The 22,991-nt window shown below is 40.6% G+C and overlaps 1 protein-coding gene across 5 annotated transcripts in view; it reads left to right on the forward strand.

Annotated features, from left to right (window-relative positions):
• The window catches only part of ATXN2 (ataxin 2), a 107,001-nt gene that overhangs the window by 78,688 nt on the left and 5,322 nt on the right, over positions 1 to 22,991 (forward strand). For 2 of the 5 annotated variants that reach the window (XM_089676784.1, XM_089676813.1), the window contains 7 exons: positions 6,257 to 6,327; positions 6,482 to 6,795; positions 7,958 to 8,021; positions 12,402 to 12,569; positions 17,207 to 17,273; positions 17,812 to 17,996; positions 18,287 to 18,419. In XM_089676784.1, coding sequence (XP_089532910.1) covers positions 6,257 to 6,327; positions 6,482 to 6,795; positions 7,958 to 8,021; positions 12,402 to 12,569; positions 17,207 to 17,273; positions 17,812 to 17,996; positions 18,287 to 18,419 — 1,002 coding nt within the window. The remainder of the gene's footprint in view (positions 1 to 6,256; positions 6,328 to 6,481; positions 6,796 to 7,957; positions 8,022 to 12,401; positions 12,570 to 17,206; positions 17,274 to 17,811; positions 17,997 to 18,286; positions 18,420 to 22,991) is intronic. The other 3 variants (XM_089676790.1, XM_089676806.1, XM_089676799.1) reach the window with 3 other exon arrangements.

Raw genomic sequence — 22,991 nt, forward strand, 5'->3', positions numbered from 1 at the left:
GGCTTGCCAACTGCATATTGGGCAACTGCATATTTTTTTTTTTTTTTTTTTTCTTTTTTCCATGTAAATTATTTGTTGACCACTGCATACCATGCAGAGTCTCAAGATTCATTGGTAAAGACGCAAACAGTACAGTCATAATGGGCATAGTATAGCGTGCTTTGTTGCATTGAAAAATCTTTCTGAAGGGTCCACTTGTGATTTGAAATAATTTGTGTGAAGTACTTTAATTTTTCTTTCAAGCAGAGTAACCTTTTCATTATGACTTTCTGGAAGATAAATTATATGTAAACCTTTTGCACATTGGAGTGAAAGTCTGTACTCTTACAGGATAACAAAACAAATAAAATGGTGTTGCGCTAATATCAATAGTACTAAGGACACAATAATTCGAAGAGTGGGGAGACAGAAAAAATAACCCCAAAACAGAGGTGATAAGTATAAAGGCCTGAATCCAGACATAATTAGGTGCAATATGAACTGTGACAAAGACAACGTGAGTAATAATCAGCAACTGAACATACATAATACATAAAAATGTAAAGGCCTGAACCCAGACCAAACTAAGTGCAATATAGATTGTGATGAAATACAACGTGAACAATAGTCACCAAGTGACTGACATGTCCTAAATATAAGTGCACAAAAACACAATGCAAAGAATACTGTGCCAAAGTCTAATGGCAAAAAATATGTGCAAAACTAATCATACAAGGTGCATGAAACTATAAATGCATCATAAATGAATACATAAAGATGTAAAGGCCTGAAACCAGTTTCAACACTACTGAAATCATTACGGTTATATGGTGAGGAAGGCCATATTCCTGTGATCGGTGTGATTCTATCCTCTTGGATATCTATTAAGGGCCCTGGGAGTGTGAGGCCTGAAAGCTGTGTGGTCCATTGGGGTCTTGGTGTGGAGGTGAGGAGGTATTTTAGCTGGTGACGGATCTATCATTCATTTCACCCAGTTGCTTTGTTCGTTTGGAGTTGGCGGTCTATTTACATGGACTTTATGCCGATTTGATGGTCACTCATTTGTTATGTCGCGTTGCTCTAATTATTTTTTGTGCTTATTAACGCACGTTTATTTCCACTGTGTGTTTTTCACTGGCATCAATCCTGATTATAAGGTGCATTTTTAGTTTCATGCACCTTGTATGATTAGTTTTGCACATATATTTCTTTGATTTTTGATTGTCACAGTTTTCTTTGCACGGTAAATAAGTCTGAATTTCTCCTGCGCTTAATGGAGTACCTGTAGTCACAAGCTACTAACACTCAAAACTAATACCTTAAAACCGTGTAATAAATACATAAACCTTATAGTGCAGCGCTACTAAAATGCAATTCCCGTAATTCTTAGTACTATATAAATATGCAGAGATATAAAAGCATAGTCAAACAACTGATGTCACACATGCTTATAAATATATGTGGAAATAGGTGAACTGTAGTCCTGTTGTTTCTTCAGAACTACTCAATACACTAGTGCCCCCTTAAATCACACTCTAGATGCGTGATGAGTGAACATAAGAGTGACCAACCACAAATAATTATTGCCAAAATGTTCGTAAATGGTAGGTATTCGTGCTCCATTTAGGATAAATTAATGCAGGAAGTGAATAACACAGGGGATATCCAGTGATGGTGTAAACACACTCCTCCTGTGGCTAAAATGCCCCCTCACCTTCACTCTGCGACCCAATGGGCCAACATGCCTTTAAGATCACTGTAGGATCTTGCTCCAATAATGGTAGATATCCTCAGCAGGCCATCCGTGGACCCCTCAACCGATAGGTAAGTATCAGGACTCACTGACCTCAGCCATCAGCTAGGTATACCACTCATCCAAACCATGAAAAAAGTGTAGTAATTCGTAAAAACTAAAGTTCTTTTAACCACTTGCCTGCCAGGCACTTATACCCCCTTATTTACCAGGCCAATTTTCAGCTTTCAGCGCTGCCGTACTTTGATTGACAATTGCGCGGTCATGCAACATTGTACCCATATGAAATTTTGATCATTTTTTTCTCACAAATAGAGCTTTCTTTTGGTGGTATTTAATCGCCACTGGGCGCCTTACTTTTTGCGCTATAAATAAAAAAGTTGCAAAAAATTTGAAGAAAAAAAAGTTTCTTTGTTTCTATTATAAAATTTTTCAAACAGGTAATTTTTCTCCTTCACTGATGTGCGTTGATGAGGCAGCACTGATGGGCACTGATAGGCAGCACTAAAGGGCACTGATAGGCAGCACTAATGAGGTGTCACGGATAGGCGTCACTAATATGTAGCACTGATAGGCGGCACTGATAGGTGACACTAATGATGGGTACTGATAGGCGGCACTGACTGGCATCACTGCTGGGCACTGACTGGCAGCACTGACTGGCACAACCGCTGGGCACTGACTGGTGGGTGGGCACAGGTGGTGGGCACAGGTGGGTGGCACTGCTGGGCACAGGTAGGTGGCACTTCTGGGCACAGGTGTGACACTGCAGAGTGGCACAGGTGGATGCACTGCTGGGCACAGGTGGGTGATCTGCTGGGCACAGGTGGGCGGAGTTAGTGGGCGCACTGCTGGGCACAGGTGGGCGGAACTTGCGGGTGGCACTGCTGGGCACCGATCATCAGGGCACTGATGATCGGTGCCGATCCCCGCTCTGACAACTGCCGGTTCTCGGCAGTACTTTCCTCACGATCTGACAGCGTGAGGAAAGTGCAGCCGAGAACCGGCACTTGCATTTCCCTCTGATCAGCGTGTCATTGGACACCGCTGATCACGTGGTAAAAGGCCGCTGTGATTGGCCTTTTACCACATCACGTGATCAGCTGTGTCCGTAGGACACAGCGATCACGGAGATCGCCGGGTGCGCGCCCCCTGGGGCGCGCAGGAGAGCGCGTTCTGGGGGGACGTCATATGACATCCACTCAGAACTGGCCGGCCGCAGTGCAGCCGTCATTTGGCTATCTGCGGTCAGCTACTAGTTAATTAGATTAAAAATGCTCACTGACATAATGAAGTGGTTCACATCATTCTCAGATCCCATGCACGGGTGTATTGCATGGGTTTCAGCTTTTTCTGGGTGTGCCAAGATGGCGGCCGTACCGGATGTACTTCACCGCGGACCGGAAGCTGCGTCACGGCGTATCTACGCGTGGCGTCACTGTAACGTGACTTCGAAGTCAGTTGATGGCTGAGGTCAGTGAGTCCTGAATACTTACCTACCGGTTGAGGGGTCCACGGATGGCCTGCTGAGGATATCTACCATTATTGGAGCAAGATCCTACAGTGATCTTAAAGGCGTGTTGGCCCATTGGGTCGCAGAGTGAAGGTGAGGGGGCATTTTAGCCACAGGAGGAGTGTGTTTACACCATCACTGGGTATCACCTGTGTTATCACTTCCTGCATTAATTTATCCTAAGTGGAGCACGAATACCTACCATTTACGAACTTTTTGGCAATAATTATTTGTGGTTGGTCACTCTTTTATGTTCACTCATCACGCATATACACCATGTTACAAATTAGTATGCAAATTATATTTTTCTCATTTACCTAAATGATGTAAATAACAGTCAGCATAATTCTCATGTTATCCGCTATTAAGAGTACAATTCAAATTTTTTTGAACAAACCTCCTAATGATAACAGTATTTTTTTTAAACATTAAAAACTTACAATGCACTGTTCCAAATTATTACGCACAGTAAGTTTCAAAACACTTTTGAGGTTGTAAAGAACTGAAAATTGTTATTTGTTGTGTTTGCAGCATATTTACTGAAATCAAAAGCTATTTCAAGCAAACTTTTAACAACATTTTAACTTTTTAAACATTTTAACAGGTCACGGTACATTTTAACATAGGACCCCTTATTTGATAGCAGCGTCACAAGTCTTGCATCCATTGAACTTGTGAATTTTTGGACAGTTTCTGCTTGAATTTATTTGCAAGATGTCAGAATAGCCTCCCAGAGCTGCTGTTTGGATGTAAACTGACTCCCACCCTCATAGATTTTGCTTGAGGATGCTCCAAAGGTTCTCAATAGGATTGAGGTCAGGGGAGGATGGAGGCCACACCATGACTCTCTCCTTTTATCCCCATAACAGCCATTGATGCAGAGGTATTCTTTGCAGCATGAGATGGTGCATTGTCATGCATGAAGATGATTTTATTACGGAAAGCATAGTTCTTCCTTCTGTACCAGAGAAGAAAGTGGTCAGTCATAAACTCCACATACTTTGCAGAGGTCATCTTTACACCTTCGGGGACCCTAAAGGGGCCGACCAGCTCTGTTCCCATGATTCCGCCCCAAAACATGACTCCACCACCGCTTTGCTGACGTCCCAGCCTTGTTGGAACAGGGTGGCCGTCCACCAACCATCCACTACTCTATCCATCTGGACCATCCAGGGTTGCACGGCACTCATCAGTGAACAGGACTGTTTGAAAATTAGTCTTCATGTATTTTTCTGCCCAATGCAGCCGTTTCTGCTTGTGAGCATTGGTTAGTGGTGGCCAAATAGAAGGTTTATGCACAGTTGCAAGACTCTGGAGGACTCTACACCTTGATGTCCGTGGGACTCCAGAGGCACCAGCATCTTCAAATATCTGTTTGCTGCTATGTAATGGTATTTTAGCAGCTGCTCTCTTGATCCGATGCATGGATCTGGCAGAAATCTTCCTCAATGTGCCTTTATCTGCACGAACCTGTCTGTGCTCTGAATCAGCCACAAAACTCTTAATAGTGCGATGATCACGCTTAGGTTTTCGTGAAATATCTAATGTTTTCATACCTCCTCCAAGGCATTGAACTATTTCACTCTTTTCGGCAGCAGAGAGATCCTTTTTCTTCCCCATATTGCTTGAAAATGGTGCTCTGCAGAATAATGTAGAACACCCTCCTTTAGTAGTTTTTCCTTAAATTGGGCTCACCGGCCAATCTAATTATCACAGGTGTCCGAGATTGTTTTCAGTGATCAAAAGAGCCCTGACACATAATGCCATCCATGAGTTAAACTGAAAAACAAAATATTTAATCTTTGTGACACTTAAATAGAATTTGCATAATAATTTGGAACACAGTGTAGAATGTGATTTAAGGGGGCACTAGTGTATTGAGTAGTTCTGAAGCAACAACAGGACTACAGTTCACCTATTTGCACATATATTTATAAGCATGTGTGATATCCGTTGTTTGACTATGCTTTTATATCTCTGCATATTTATATACTAAGAATTACGGGAATTGCATTTTAGTAGCGCTGCACTATAAGGTTTTGTGTTTCTTTGCACGGTGCTTTTTGTGCCATTTTTATTTAGGACGTGTTAGTCCTATTATGTTGAATATATCATTTATATTCACTTGGTGATTATTGTGCACGTTGTTTTCATCACAAAACCATATTGCACTTGGTTTGGTCTGTTTTCAGGCCTTTACATTACATTTCTATGTATTATTTATGATGTGTTTATAGTTTCATGCATTTATACTTCCATGCACCTTGTATGATTAGTTTTGCACATATTTTTTGCCATTAGATTTTGGCACAGTTTTTTTTTTTCTGCACTTTTATTTAGGACGTAGTAGTTCTATTATGTTGAAAACATTATTTATGTTCACTTGGTGACTATTGTTCACGTTGTATTTCAGCACAATCTATATTGCACTTAGTTTGGTCTGGGTTCAGGCCATTATATTTTTATGTATTATTTATGTTCACTTGCTGATTATTACTCACGTTGTCTTTGTCACAGTTCATATTGCACCTAATTATGTCTGGATTCTTTAAAGTGAACCTGTAACTGGTTTCATGGCTAAACACTGTTTTAAATTACTGCTGTCCAATGAACATGCCTTTATTTTCCACTGAGACAGTCATTAGAGTTTGCAGCGGAAGTTGATTCTGCTTAGCAATGAAGTTAGTCAGGCCACCGTAAACAAGTAAATATTAGTCAAGGGCATGCAAAAGATCTTGATGGCTAATATAGTAATGAGCATTATATGGCGTCTATTTTTGAAGGCTAGAGATTTACTTCTATCATCCACTAGCTCTTTATGTATGTACGTCATCAAAAAGTGAGCAGAAAAACCAGGGTGAGCTAAACTTTAAGCCAAATATAGACATTTACTTCGCTTGTGCTTTATTTTATGACCTTGCAATACTAATTTTACTGTAAAGGTTAGCTGGTGTGGCTTAAAGAATGAACATTTGTCTGGTCTTACTTTTTCTTCCTTTTTCTTCCCATAGTAATGCCTCCAATGGCTTCAGAACAAAGGAAGCAACTGGATGATTTAAAGAAGTTTAAAAATGACTTTAGGGTAAGTACTGCTGTACAAGTTTCAAGCTACACTTTGTACACAAGAACTGTTAAAAACTAAAAGCTTAATCTTGAGTCACAGCTCTGCTTTGAGTTCTTGAGCATATTCAATCCTTAAATTGTGCAGCTAATGTCCTTCTATGTGTTTTCTATAGCTTCAGTCTAGTTCAAGCCCCGATGCTATTGATCACATTCTCGGAAAAAATCGTGATGGTGTGGAGAAGCCTAGAGAACTTCTTAAGGAAAAGCCAGATTCAAGTTCCAAGGAGTCAGCTAGTGAAAGCGGCAGCAATGCACCTACAAGTAACAGCAGCAGCAAGCCAAGCAGTCCGAGTATCTCCCCATCCATTAGCAGTAGTAGCTCTGAACCCAAGAGAGGCCCAGAGGTTACATCACAAGGTGTACAAACTTCTGGCCCTGGCAAGCAGGATCGGGAGGACAAGGATGACAAAAAGGAAAATGCTGCAGAGTGAGTAAAATTCTTTAGTGTTCAGTTTAGCTCTTCATACTACCCATGACTGTCAAACTGTTCATGGTATCTTTGCAGCTCAAGGAGATTTAGGTTTTGGAAAAAGTGAGGTGTCACTTGCACTGAAGACCAGAGGAGTGAACAAGCTAGGTAGATAATGTTAGGTGGAAACCTATGCCAACTACAGAGAGCTGATGGTAGAAGTACCACTTCTCAACCTATACTTGGTGCTGCCATGATCTTAAGACAGACTTAACTAGAAAAAATTCAGCTTTACTTGTTAAATTGAATCAAGGCCAGTGTCTGCTGTTCTTAATTCCCTGCTTGAGTGCATAATGCTTACTACTAAGTGCACTTTGATTTGAACTCTAGCTCTACTTTTAAGACTTTTTTTTTATTTTCTATAGAGATCCGCCATTGAGGAGCTTTCTCTTCTGTCACATCACCAAAACCGGAAGTGAGGGAATCCTTGGTTGTCATCGGCACTAGTGTCCCCATTGGAAGATTTCCTCTTAATTCCTGTTTTAATGACGACCCAAAATTATTTTTTTTTTTTTGCAGTGAGTCACTCACAAGCACAAATATAGTGTATGAATCTTCCCAATGGGAACTCCGATGGCAATTCAAGACCTGACAGGTGTTCTAATCCCTCTTCACTCCTATTTAAACAAAAGTTTGGCCTTTAGTTATACTTTAAGTTGTAAAAGTGTCAAAGCTGTACTGGAGTGCATGCACCTAGTGCAAAAAAGTACTTATTTTGCGTTTTTTTTTTTTTTTTTTGTTTTGTTTTTTTTTTAAATAAGCTGTCATTATGTGTAAAATGCTATTGCCTCTACTGACCATTGTAGATTTGCTGTTGGAGACAGGGTATGACTTCAGATAGAGGCAGTTTGGACAGCCTAGGATGGTATCGGTGATACATTTGAGGACTAGCACAGGTACTTTTGGGTACCAGAGTACCTGTACTTCAGCACTGTTTTTAGTTTAGGCATTGTTAGTTCTGATCAAGTTCATCTGGAATTTACTTGGCATATATTATTTTATTAAGTTTCTAGTGGCACAGGCTAAAGTTCATTGTCTGTTAGCTATATAAAAGCACAGTATTTTGTTTAGTTTTTTTTCTTTCACACAGTAACTGTATATCATTTGTATTTTCTTCTAGCCAAGTACGAAAATCTACCCTAAATCCTAATGCTAAGGAGTTCAACCCACGGTCATATGCTCAGGTAATTGCTTTAGTTACTTTGCTGCAATGCAAATTTTCCTACCCTCAATTTCTGAATTCCTGCCAAGGAATAAATATACAGTTGAGGGATCCTGACACCCATTCCTTTTTGTTGGATACGAAGGCTTTTCTCCTGGTGGTTCCTTCGGCCTAACAAATTGATAGTTTATGCAGAAACATGAAAGGAATTGGCAGTTGTACTTCCTTTTTTTTAATCTTTCTTGTGTGTAAGCCGTTTCTTTCGAACATGGTAGAAGTATCCTTCCTTAACCTCCCTGGCGGTATGATTATTTCAGATTTTTTGGTGCTGAAAGCGGTACCATTATTTTGCATGGAAATATGTAGTTTTTTTTATTGTAGGCCTGTCATTTTTAGGAATAACTCACTGAAATCTGTCCGAACAAGAGTCTAGTAAACATTCCAGATGTGATAAAACTTGAAACACAAAATCATAAATTATAATTTAATAAATAATCATAAAAAATAATATAACGTTAATTCAATAATAGAATCAAACCAAAAACACTGAAATTTGAAATATAGCGCCAAGTTTGCACATCACTGAGCAAAGTCGCAAAATCGTTTTCAGTGTCTGATGACGAATTTCCCCACGAATCATCACTCAATTCTGCAAGTGGTTCTGATTTACTATCGCTGTTCTCTAGCTGGTCTAAAACCGATTTTGACCTAAAGGGACGCTTTTTGGACGCCATGGACTTTTCCCAGTTTCCAGGCAGAAAGAACAGTCAAAATGTAGGCAGGGCACAGGACAAAGCAGTAGGGACAAAATGTATGTGAAATGCTTTGAAACAGCAATTATTTGCTATGTAATAATCGTTTTAAAAAAAAATATATATTTTTTAAAAATTTCAAATTTGCCGCCGGTTCCGGCGCCCATACGTCCCAATGTCACAGGGACAGGAACACGGAAGCCGGATGCTGGCATCGGCCGGAGGAGATGGCCAGGGATGCTGCAGGGGACACATCGCGGGAGCGAAGGACAAGGTAAGCTCTGCAGGAAATCCCTGAGCAACGCCGCATGGTAAGCCCGAGTGTAGCTCAGGGTTACCGCTTGTACTGAGATTTTACCCCTACACTCGGGAATACCGCTAGGGAGGTTAAACTTGTGGTTTTCCATTCTCCAGGGTTGCAAACAGAATGGTTTTTCTCCGTAGAATTTTAGTGGTTCCATTAAACCACAGCACCAGCCAGTATTTGCTTTCAGTTTTAAAGTGATACTAAATGGCAGAACATATAGAAGGTTTTTATATGGTATGCAAAGTATGGCATTAATGTTTGTGTAGTTTTAAAAAATTTAAACTGCTCAGTACCCATAATGCCATAGCTTTATACAGCGGTCATGTGATTCATATGTAATGCTGAGCCAAGTGCTGGGAGAGATCATAGGAGGAGCTTCCATTCTCTTTTGATGTATCTATGTACATCAGAAGAGGAAGCATGAACTGTGAACCTTGTGTCCAGACAGTGATTGTGACAGTGACAGTGATTGATGCTGTCCCGGTCACAAGACAGCCTCCAGAAAGTCTTTAATGATGCAGTAGGAAAATGTATGATCATTTTATACTATGATGTAATGTTAAATCTAAGTACATATTTGAAATTAAAGCTTTATTATGCAGCAACAACGTGGTGTGGGTGGAGTTGCACATTGATGATAATCTTTCTCTATCTTTAGCTATCACTCACTATTTTGCTACTTAGTGGGCATGGAGGAGGAGGGAGGATGTTGGCTGTCATTAATCACCTGCCTATACATCCTCATGTATAATGTCACACAGATAAAACAGAGCATTATCATTGCCTGAATTGGGGACAGTGAAAGAAGGGAAAATCAGAGACTGGCAGGATCAACCAGGTTTTTTTTACACAATGCTGGGGATTAACTTTTTAGGTGCCAGAGTGAAGGTTACAAGGATGCATTACTGCATTTACAGACAGATTTTATTCTTGTGGGTTTAGTTACACTTTAAGTTACTGGGACACTCTCCAGCAGGGACACTATTTTCAATAAAAGCACCAACATGCACACAAGTTTCTAACTTTTTTTTTTTTTTCTTTCTTTTTAACCAAAATAAAAAAAAAAAAAACTATGGCTCCTGTGTTCTGTTTTAAACCAGTTAAGACCTCTGTCAATCATCCTTGCAATGTTTATGTAGAACAGCTTTCTGTATACCGTATTTGCCGGCGTATAAGACGACTTTTTGACCCTTGAAAATCTTCTCAAAAGTCGGGGGTCGTCTTATACGCCGGTACACATGTTAGGGGGGCTGCGGCATTAAGTGCAGGGGCTGACGTCTCTTACCTGGATCCAGTCCCACGACGATCCGGTCCAGGAAGCGCGGCGTCTCCTTCAGTTCGGCCACTGGATGTTTGTGCGGCTGCGCGGCTCCGCCTCCTCACCGGTGATTGGCCGCCAGAACTGTAGCTCAGGAAAGGCACACAGGCGGCCAATCACTGGCGAGGGGGCGGAGCCGAGCGGCCCCGCGAAAATTGAGTGCCGGAGCAGCAGGTAAGTGCTCTGTGTAGAGGTGCTGCTGCAACCACATATGCTGGCTGCAGCAGCACCATATGAGAACAGGGTCAGCAAGTCTCAGTGGGAGGAATAGTGCCCCATCATTGGTGTCACTGATACCAATGATGGGGCACTATTCCTCCCACTGACACCAACGATGGGGCACTATTCCTCCCCTTCCACTGACACCAACGATGGGGCACTATTCCCCCCCCCACTGACACCAACGATGGGGCACTATTCCCCCCCCCACTGACACCAACGATGGGGCACTATTCCTCCCCCACTGACACCAATGATGGGGCACTATTCCACCCCTCACTGACACCAATGATGGGACACCATTCCTCCCACTGACACCAATGATGGGGCACTATTCCTGCCACTGATACCAATGATGGGGCACTATTCCTGCCACTGATACCAATGATGGGGCACCTATTCCCCCCACTGATACCAATGATGGGGCACCTATTCCCCCCACTGATACCAATGATGGGGCACTATTCCTCCCACTGATGCCAATGATGGGGCACCATTCCTGCCACTGATACCAATGATGGGGCACTATTCCTCCCAGTGACATCAATGATGGGGCACTATTCCTCCCACTGGTGTGCATTGGAAGAGGGGTAGTCTTATACGGCGAGTATAGCCCAAACACTACATTTTAGCAGGAAAAGTAGGGGGGTCGTCTTATACGCCCAGTCGTCTTATACGCCGGCAAATACGGTATTCCAAAAAACTATAGTCCCCCTTTTTTTTTTCTTCCAAGAAAATATCTCTCCTATTTTCAATCTTCAAGTCATGTCCAAATATTCATATACCTCAAAAATCAAAAAAACTCAACATAGTGTATTATCCTTCTATCAAAAGGAAAAACGTGGCATATAAAGTGAGTCACATCAAACACTAAAATTTTTTTCCTTTTGATATAAGGATAATACACTATGTTGAGTTTTTTTGGTTTTTGAGGTATATGAATATTTGGACATGACTTGAAGATTGAAAATAGGTGAGATATTTTCTTGGAAGAAAAAAGAGGACTATAGTTTTTTGGAATTGCACTTGTGGACATTTGGATAAGGAGGATATTTATTTATATTTTATTTTATTATTTACTTATATTAATACATTAAAAAAGTAATCATAAATAAAAGAATAAGTAAATAATAAAATAAAATATAAATAAATATCCTCCTTATCCAAATGTCCACAAGTGCAATTCCAAAAAACTATAGTCCTCTTTTTTCTTCCAAGAAAATATCTCACCTATTTTCAATCTTCAAGTCATGTCCAAATATTCATATACCTCAAAAACCAAAAAAACTCAACATAGTGTATTATCCTTATATCAAAAGGAAAAAAATTTTAGTGTTTGATGTGACTCACTTTATATGCCACGTTTTTCCTTTTGATAGAAGGATAATACACTATGTTGAGTTTTTTTGATTTTTGAGGTATATGAATATTTGGACATGACTTGAAGATTGAAAATAGGTGAGATATTTTCTTGGAAGAAAAAAGAGGACTATAGTTTTTTGGAATTGCACTTGTGGACATTTGGATAAGGAGGATATTTATTTATATTTTATTTTATTATTTACTTATTCTTTTATTTATGATTACTTTTTTAATGTATTAATATAATTTGAGAAAGAAAAAAGACTTTATAATTTATAGTTGTGTCAGCTTTCAAGGGTGAAAGTGAATGTTTTTCCTTGGGTTTACTTCAATTTAAAATTAGAGTGTGCTAATTTAGCTACTTAAGCTTTCTGTATATTGTTTTCTATGAAGTGACTGCATATGTCCTTTTTTATTCTTATCTGGATATTTAAATGTGTGAAGATCTCTTTGTTGCAGCCTAAGCCTTCTACAACTCCAACATCTCCCAGACCACAAGCTCAGCCAAGTCCTTCAATGGTGGCCCATCAGCAGCCAACCCCGGTATACACTCAGCCAGTATGTTTTGCACCAAATATGATGTATCCAGTTCCTGTAAGCCCCGGTGTGCAGGTAATGGAAAAAAATACAGCAGCCTTCTTTTCCTTATCAAATATTGAAGCAGACCTTTCATAAAAAAGCAAGACTTTTCTATTTAGTAGCCCCGCACTCTTAAGATTTAGAAATGCTACTCAAGAACACACACTACTAGCCACCACTACAACAGTATTCCTTGCTGTCTTTTGAAGGAATGTGTTCTCTGGATGAGGTGAATATATTAGTGCCCCACCTCTCCACCTGGTCCAAGCAAAAATGCTTTGCATTCACTGAGAATAATGGGCATTCTCTGAATGGCTCCTGTGCTCGGCATGGGACCTGGAAGGTGAGGTGAGGATAAATATATTCGCATCTGATGCTACTACAGTGATTCTCCACTTCCACAGGGATCGGACAGGTTTGGAATATACACACTTAAACTGGTGCAAGATGAACCAATGTAACTATAACAAAAAAAAACCCAACAAAATGAAAAAAAAAAAACCTTCGACTCAAGATTTAAGAAAACATGAAAGATGAGATAAAAACTCCTAGGAGTTATCACTACTTAATGTTGACTTTCTAAGTATCATAAATCTGAATAAATGTTGGCATCAGGCAAAACATTTCCTTTGAGCCACAACAGAATGCAGTTGTGCTGCACTGCATTCTGTTGCGGCTCAAAGTAAAAGTTTTGTACACAATTTTACAGCCAGGACAAATATTAAAATGTGAACAGTTTTCGTTAGATACATATGAGATAATGACTGTTTTATTGTGTGCTTCTTTTTAGCCTGCAGCTTTAGGCTTCCTTTCATATCTTCCAGGTTCTCCATTTGCTTCATGTAAAAAGTCAGTTTATATAATTCGGGCTTATAATGACTGAAGTAATGCGTTCACCTTAACCACTTGATTTACCCCCCTTCCTAACCGGACCACTTTTTGCTATTCAGCACTGCTATTTCAACTGGTAATTGCGCGGTCATGCAGTGCTGTACACAAATAAAATTTATCCTTTTTTTCACATAAAGCTTTATTTTGGTGGCATTTGATCACCACTGGGTTTTTTATTTTTTGTGATCTAAACAAAAAAAGACCGACATTTGGGGAGGGGGAAAAAAAAGCTTTTCTAATTTGGATAGCGTGGGGGGGCGCTTCTATTATTCTGGCATTTCAGAGCCAACATTAGAAGCTTCTACCACACACCACCCACTCTTCTAACCACTTGAACAAGCTTTTTCTGTTTACATGAAAAATCTTTTAGAAAATTACTTTGAACCCCCAAACATTTTTTTTTTTTTTTTTAAAGCAATGGCACTAGACTAGAGAATAAAATGGTGGGTGTTGCAATTTTTTATGTTGCACAGTATTTGTGCAGTGATTTTTCAACCACAAATTTTTTTGGAAAAAATACACTTTTTTGAATCTTAATGCACAAACCCTTTGAGGGAAGGGTGATCAAGGATTTCTTAACACTTTACAAGAGCAATAAAGATTGCTTTGAACTGTCATGCATGAGTTAAAAATAAGTGATCTGTCATTGGCTGGAGCTGGTCACATGGTACAGGGTGCTGTGATTGACCCCCGTGCATCTTGTGAGAGCTGTGGGCCAATCACAGCTCACCAGGAGGAAGAGAAGCAGAGCTGCTCTGATAACAGCTTTGCTAACATTGTGATCACATGATCACCGGGTCCTATTCACTGGGATCTTCATTCCACTGTGTCCAGTGGACACATTGGTTGCGGGTGGGGAGTGCTTTGTGCCCGCTCAGGTTCGCAACACCCACCTGTGTTAGTACAGCCAGAGCGATGTACCCATACATTGCTTTGGCTGTAGTTGCCACCCATCCACAATACATGGTGGCTGGTTGGCAAGTGGTTAAGTAACGTTGCACCCTAAATATTTAGGCTGTAATGTTTCTAAATCCCCTGCTACCACTTCAACCTGATCCCTCATTGTGGCAGAGGGCAGGGGATCCTCTTCTGTACCTGCTGTGTCAATTCAAAAACCGCTCTACCCCCCCACAGCCTCGTTATTCATTCAGAGTTCTGTGAATGAATGAACAATGACTACCATCAGGCATTGAGGCCGGCGGCATGTAGTTCTGAATGAAGTACAAGCTCTTGTAATTCTGTGATCTTCCTGGACTGCAGTAACTGCCTGGCTGTATTGGAGGTATGGGCAGGAGCCTGGCATTGCGCTCATTCTGCTGATAGTGGGTGCAATGCTTTACAGGCGCATAAGAAAAAAAAATGCACTTTTTTTTGTTGGTTTAAATAGGAACTGGGTCTTTAACATTTTTTGTGTCGTTTTTACATTTCTTGAGCAATTTATTAAGGACAAGTGTACTAATATTTGTTAGGGCCTCCAATTGCTCTTAAAAGAAAATTTTGGAATCCATGCCATGAAAAATTTGAGATTTTAGTCCATGTTGACTAGATTGTGTCATGCAGCTTGTGGGTTTCGATTTTGATTGAGATCCAGTGACTGGCTTATCACCCGTGTTCTTCAGCAGAAATTGAGATTCAAAAAGACCAGGTTATATTTTCAGTCTTAAACTGCCCACTTTTAACAAGTCTGTGCTGCGTGCAGCCTTATGTTTTTTTCTTTTCCCTGACAGCAGCAGAACATGAGGTGGTTTTCTGCTGTTGTAGCCTTTCCTCCTGAAGGTCTGACATGTTGTGCAATCTGAGATGTTTTTTTTGCTCACCAGTTGTAAAGAGTGGCTATGTGAGGTTACCTTAGCCTTTCTTCTCAAATTAGTTTGACCTCTGACTTCACTTGTGAACAAGGTATTTGTCTGAATGTTTTTTACACCATGCTGAGTAAAGTCTGTAAACTGTGTGAAAATGCCAGGAGATCAGTTACATAAATACAACCTGTCCTGTCTAGTACCAACAATCCTGTCCCAATCCATATCAGTGGGGTCACATTTCTCCCCCCCCCACTTTGTTTTATGTAAACATTAAATGAAGCATCTAATCTGCAGCACAAGGCCAAAACCAAAATAATCCACTCACGATTTAAAGAAGAGGGGGGGTGGAAGCAAACATCTAACTATCATGCAACATGAATAAAAATGTATACATTTTTAAAACTGTACTCAATCAATTCTCAAATGCAAAAGATATCACAATCTCTAACCTGTTATGGCGCAGACTTCCCTGAGTATGAAGATGCAGATAAGATGCCCTTTTTGTGTTTTCTACACCCAATTGAGAACCATGCACAAAAAATGATTCTTATTGTAAGCCGCCTTAGCAATTTTAGTTTATTCAGCACCTCTGAACATGTTGAAGTGGGGACAGTTGAAGCTGTTCAGCATACTTGCCTATGTTTGCTCCACAGCATAAATACAATTTTGTGGGTTTATTTGGTTGCACAGTATTCTTTCCTTGGATATCCTTGCCTCATAATAGTGTCTGTAGCACTCCCCTGATGAAGTACCTGATTGCCTATTTGCCCTTGGCCTAAATGTGCTCATGCTTGAGTACAGGAATTTACAGGGCCAATGGCCATTTGTAGGAAAATGTATGGGTGTCTCAAATTCTGACTGAAGGCTCATCCGCTGTTCAGTTAACCTCTGGTCGTCAAATTGCATTTAAAGTTTTTCCAAAGCCTCAAGGTTTTTATATATCTAATGGCCCCCCCACACCCCAGGCTGCTATCCTGGCTCTCCCTCCTCACTGGCAGTTCCCACTCCTGTCAATCAAATCCAGTGATGAGGGGGCAGGGCCAAGTTGCTCTATCAATAGATGCAGACGGGGATGCTCAGGAGTGAGTCCACTCAAGGGACACCATTGAAAGCTTCTTTCTATGGGGGGGGGGGGGGGATGCAGGAGCGTCGGCAGAGGAATGCCGGCAGGGGCCTTGAGTAGGGGGGAGGATTGGGGCTGCTCTTTGCAAAACCATTGCACAGGGCAGGTAAGTATGACATGTTTATTATTTTTTTTATTTACCAACGCTTTATCACTCTAACCGCTTCCCGTCCTTTCTATAGCAGTATCGCGCGTGTGTGAGTTTTTGCATTTTCGGTTAGGGGGCACGTGCGCCCTACCTGCGCCCTACCTGCGCCACCATTCGTGACTGCAGCTGTCAATCACCAGGTCCCGGCCGGTGATTACTCGCCGGCGCCCAGTGATTGCTGAGCATCTCTGACCGGAAGGAGAACTGTTTGTAAACAGTTCTCCAATTAATTTAATAGTAAACCAATTAATTTACACGTATTTGGGATTTTTTATTTTTTTTGGCAAAGACCTGTAGCAGAATACACTTTGGCCTCAATTTATTATGAAATATGATTTGTTAAAACATTTTTTACTGGACATGTTTATTAGCAAAAAGTCAAAAATATTTTTTCTCAATTGTCGGGCTTTTTTTTTTTTTTTTTTTTATAGCGCAAAAAAGAAAAACACACAGGCGATCAAATACCACCAAAAGCAAAAGAAAGCTCTATTTGTGGGATAAAAAGGATGTTAATTTCATTTGGGTGCAGCTCTGCATGACTGCGCAATTGTCAGCTAAAGCAACGCAGCGCCGTAACGCAAACAAATGGCATGGTCAGGAAGGGGGGTAAATCCTCAGGCGGACAAGTGGTTAATCTAGGGTTTACTTACACTTTGTGTTACTTGATGGGGCATTCTTTCACATGTATTATACCTTTTTGTTTCAGCCATTATATTCAATTCCAATGACAACAATGCCAGTTAACCAGGCCAAGACATACAGAGCAGGTAAAGGTGAGATTTCCGCACATGTGTTGCATGTTTTTATTACCATACTATTCAGTTGTCTTTGTTTTGACAGCTCTGCATTACTAAGTAAGCTTTGCCATTGTAATGCATAAAAACACAATTGATTTTGTAATTGACAGCTGTTGCTTTTGTATTTAAACCATGGATGTCCTGTCAGGAAAACGGTTTATTGTTGTAATATATAAGACATAGGCAATTGGCAATGAGATATTAGAGATATTATTCTAAAAAATCTCAGGAATTGTAATTATATTAAAGATCTTCTAATGCACAAATAGTACATATTCAGAGTAGTTTTCAAAGACTGTTCTGAATATGAGATTTTTAACATATATAAAAAAAAAAAAGATTTTTATTAACCTACGGTATTAGCAATATTTTATTAACCTATTAGGCATAAACTCTTCTGTATTGAGCTTTGGGACTGCTTACTTTTGTTTGTCTGCATAATCTGTGGCTGAAATTGTTATTTAGCGTAAGAAAATTAATGACAAGCTTCTAAGTGGTAGTTTTTGTTTTACAGTACCAAATATGCCCCAGCAGAGGCAAGATCAGCATCACCAGAACACAATGATACACCCAGTGTCTGCAGCAGGACCTCCTATAGTTGCTACATCACCTGCCTACTCTGCACAGTATGTTGCTTATAGCCCACAACAATTCCCTAGTCAGCCTCTCATGCAGCATGTGCAGCACTATCAATCACAGGTAACATTGCTTTCAGGATCTTTATTTTTTTTTATTGACCTTTTACAGGAAGCCATTCTTGGTAGCTAAGATATTCAGTTTTGGTGATGAGATCTAATTATACATAACCTTCCAGTTTTTCTTGCTTTGGAAAAAAATCTCCACAAGTGTTATTTTCAAAGCATAACTATTCTTACATGTTATGGAATGCAGCCAGCTGTCAGTGCAGCTCTGCTTTCTAGCTCTTTTGGGGTATATTTTATTTAAACCACATCAACAGACCTTTAAAACTTCCTGTTTTTGTGTTCCAGCATCCACATGTATATAGTCCTGTAATTCAAGGAAATTCCAGAATGATGGCTCCTCCAGCACATGCACAGGCCGGCTTAGTGTCTTCATCAGGAGCACAGTATGGAGCTCCGGAGCAAACACATGCTATGTATGGTAAGAACTTTAAACCACGGCCATTCTTGTCACGTCATATAACAGACCCTAATAGACACAGTATACATCCAGTTCTGTACAGCTTAGTAGTGTAAAAGGCATTGGGTTAGACTTTCACCATCACCCTAATAATGACTGTAGCTCAAGTGTTAGAAGGCCCTTCAGCAGCCATAGCATGTGAGCAATGTATTATCTATACAGGCCGACACATTCTGAAATGGATATTTACTGCAGAAAAGGTACCAGCTTATAGTAGAATTTTTGTAAATGTCATAAAATTGTGTTTTTTGAGTCAGTTGAGGGAAACTGGACATCTTTAACCTTCTGGTGTATTGTTAGCTACAGGATGATTGGGCACTGGCAAACACTGTAGGCAGCCCATAACTACCCATATTTATCAGTTTTGCAGCAAGAATGAGTGTTAATAAACAGTCTATTGAGGGAGACAGTCCTTACCCCTCTAAGAAAAGGATATTGCAATGAGTTCAAAAATCCCAATTTGTTTCTCATCCATTGAGGGACACATGAGTTCTTGACCTTCAGGACATTAAAAAAGCAGTTCCAACAGAGGGTTCGGCATATACTAATGCAGGCCATAGATTTCCGATTTTTCTTGCCGAATTATTGGCCGATAAAAAAATCAGCCGATATTCGTACCGTTCGTGGGGAAAAATGTCTGCCGTTTTTCTTAGATTTAAGAGATTTTGAAAATCGGCCATGCTGGAAAATCAGCCGATTTTCGCGGTAATTTATGGTCAAATCGGCCGTTCTTCTGGCAGATTTGACAATAAATTGACTATGAAGAAAAAGAAGTAATATAAGAAATAGATTTTGCAGGAGAAGAAGAAATAGAATATCAAGAAGAAAAGAGAAGATGAAATAGATTTTGCAGAAGATGGAGAAGAAAAAAAGTTGCAACATTGTATCTATTTGTATGCATTTTTGATACAGATGTTTCTATTCAAGTACAAATAGATACAATGTTTCTCTTCTTCTGCATAATGTTTCTTCTGTGAAATATAATAGCGGGTCTCTATGCATGGACACCGCTATTATATTAATTGACGGCCGTAGACTGGACTAAAACCCGCCGACTTTTTTTTTTTTTTTTTAATTAGTGGCAACATCGGCCATCTGAACGACCGATTTACGATTTAAAAAAAAAAAAAAAGTCAGATTTTTCCCCACATCTATGGCCTGCATAAAAGGACAATATAGACCATAGAGATCTAGGAGCTGCCCTTCAGCTCAGGGCCTTGTGTCTGAAGCTAGCATTGGAGGGCATCCACTTGGTAGAACATGGTAGGACTAAACGGAGCCTTGTAAATCTGTGAAACAGTTGCTTGATGCTGAAAAGCTCAAGAAGCACTCTCAGATCTAGTAGAGTGTTCTTGGCAGGAAAGGCTGGCAACCCATCCTGGGCCAGTCTGGTGCAGTAAGGGCTCCTGCACACATCACGTTTTTAGATATTCAGGCTTTTTTTTTTTTTCTTTCCTAATCTATATGCAGCCTATTGTTTTTAATGCACACAGGCACATAAACCTTTACTGCATATAGATCAGTAAAAAAATACTAATCTGCATTGCTTGACAGCATTTTATGCATGTGTACGCTACACCTCAAGAGAAGCTAGAAAAACATTTTTCATGCACACATTTACTGTACAGCCCATCCTTATGTTTTACACACACTTTCTGGCAGTAATCTGAAGTTTATACATCAGTAGCGTGTTCAAGAACCCTAAGAATCACCAGATTGCCTTCCAGCTAATTTCTGCAAAGCAGACAAGAGGTTTCAGGGGAGGAAAGGCACAGAGCGGAGGTGTACTGACCCCACAGAATCACCAGAGCATCCACTGCTTCTGCTAGAGGATCTCTGTACCTGGAGAAAAACCACTCTAGTGTTTAAACATGGAGTGCAAAAGGTTTGCATCTGGTGTCCCTTCACTTGTTGCACAGGTGCCGGAACATCTCCAGGTGTACATACCGCACACGTGGGTCCAGGCACTGCGGCAGAGGAAGTCTAATTTTTTTCCATGCAGAGAATATATGTGGCTGACCAGACTGGAATGTAAAGTTTTGCCCAGGGCAGGATCTGTTCTTGCTGTGGCAAGGCTTTTGTTTCCTTCTGATAAATGATGTACACCACTGCTATGGCATTGTCCAGAGTCCAGATGGGAGACGGCTAAGTCACCTGAGTTTCTAGAATGTTGAACAAAAGACCAAACCAACCAGGTCTCCTTTGCCAACTGGTGCTCAGGACTCTTCATGAGCCTGACTGGCTGGCATCCATCATGAGGATCTCTCCCAAAAGAGGGGAGAAAAAGCAACACTTGCAAATTACAAACCTGAGGCCAAAGTGTCTGAAGGGAACACAGGCCTGAGCTGTACCCAGAACAAGGCCCAGATATTCCGAACGACGAGTCTATTCCAGTGATTATTTCTGAAGATTCAGAATCCATGCAAATTGCTGGAATGCTGAGATGTCAACTTCTTTGTCTAAAGGAGCCCATGCTGGCTGCTTCCTCAACAGGTGGTCATCAAAGTATCCTACAATGGGAATGCCAAATGAATTCCAAAGTGTATACGAAAGGCAGGGAGCTGGAACTGGCTCCTGATCTTGTGACCACTGTGATAGCCAATCAGTGTGATGAGGCAGACCTTATCGGTGCCCAGTGTAATAGCCCAGTCAAAGCAATGCTGGACAGGGAGGGATTAAAGATGGGCACAATCTCTGCCAGAATGGCAAAGCCCTGTTAAGGCTGGGTGCTGCTAGATTTAGTAGGAGCAGATTACTTCTGCACAATCCTCACTAAACAGATACAAAACAGTCTTTGCAGCCTTAAGAGGAAGACTGGAAATGACACTGTTAGCAACAGTCTGATACTGTAGTTTTGAATTGCTGCATATTGCATAAAGAAAAGACAACACATTCTTTTAGTTTTGAAGTAAATATTTTTTTTTTCTTTACATAGGGGACAATGTCCCCTATGTGATGATTTTTGGCGACAGGTTCTCTTTGAGACATCCAGGGTCTAAAAGACCCCGGATGCCTTCCCCTGAATGTTCCCTATGTACCCTGTTCACACCACAACATTAGTGTGGCATGCAGATTTTTTTTCCTCACAGAAATCTGCGATATGTATAACTCGCTGAGGCGTGCATGAAAACTAATGGAAACGGATGTCTCTGCAAGTGAAATCTACACCTCGGTTTCCATCAGTTTTTTTGCATGTATGGTGTGAATGAGTCCTAAATCACAAGCAGCTGTGACAGTTATTCACTTGCATGCTTTTGAATGTAAGGGCTCATTCACACGATGGTGCAGAGACCTCGGTTTTTCTGCATGCGTTTTGCAAGGGCACAACAAAGTCAATTGTTCTGTATGTGCCCTGTTCTCTCCACAACACTAGTATCGCATGCAGATTTTTTTTTTTCTGCGCACGTATCTGCAATGTGTATAAAACTCATTGAAGCGTGAATAAAAACTGATGGAAACCGTCTCTGCAAGTGAAATCTGTGTGTCCGTCTCCATCAGTCATCAAGAAAATTGCATGAGTGGTGTGAACAAGGCTTTAAATGTTTTTATAAACCGTTAATTGATGGTTTTAGTCCCGTTTTTAAAAGTGGAACTAAAGGCATCAATTTAATTTTTTTTAAAAAGTTACATTCCAGGCATTCTGGGATTGCTGTCACATTGGTTTGTGCTCTCAACCAAACTGTGAAACCATCAAATAGCTGGTGTCATAACTGATCACATTTGCAGCATCATGGCAATGATAAAACAGACTAAGATGGTAGCTTCCTTGGCTCAAAAACAATAGGAGGGTTTAGTTTTTCTTTAAAAGAACACAAGCCTCTGACTGGCAATCTATCTATCCCATCCATTCAGTTGTATCCGACCGTTGGCGATTGCATGGACCGTCGCTCGTAAGTGACTTTTTCCATGAATTCTCTTAGCAGTTATTTTACAGAGTAGGTTGCCAGGTCTTTCCCCAACCCCTACCATGCAGGAGATCCCGCATGGCCAGGGATGAAACTAGGACAATTTAGACAGGAGCCAATTAACCTACCAGCATGTCTTTGGAGTGTGGGAGGAAACTGGAATACCCACATGAACACAGGGAGAACATGCAAACTCCATGCAGGAGGCGCCATGGTTGGGAATTGAACCCATGACCCATTTACTGCAAGGTAGAAGTGCTAACCACTAAGCCACTGTGCCTCCCCTGACTGGCAATAACTGAGTTTTAATGAAATGTGTGTTGAGGAGGACAGGAAAGGGAGTTGGAGAAAAAAATACAATTACACCTCACGAGGCAAGTCTCATCTTCTAAATCCTTTATTCAGTTAAATACTTATTACATGCTACAAAATATTTCACCTAAGTAATAATTTGCATATGCAACTTGAACAGTAAGATGTAATGAGTTAAAGTAGAATTAAACTAGTTTATCCGGATGAGATGGATAACCAGCTTCCTGAGCTACACCATAAACTTAGGGTCATGTGACGATGGTTGGAATTTGCCAGCAATAGGATAGTGAACAGGCTAGAACAAAAACTCGGTTGT

This window comes from Staurois parvus, unplaced genomic scaffold (genome assembly GCF_062004578.1).
Source record: "Staurois parvus isolate SC_StPar_1 unplaced genomic scaffold, SC_StPar_1.0 ptg000014l, whole genome shotgun sequence".
Lineage (NCBI taxonomy): Eukaryota > Metazoa > Chordata > Amphibia > Anura > Ranidae > Staurois > Staurois parvus.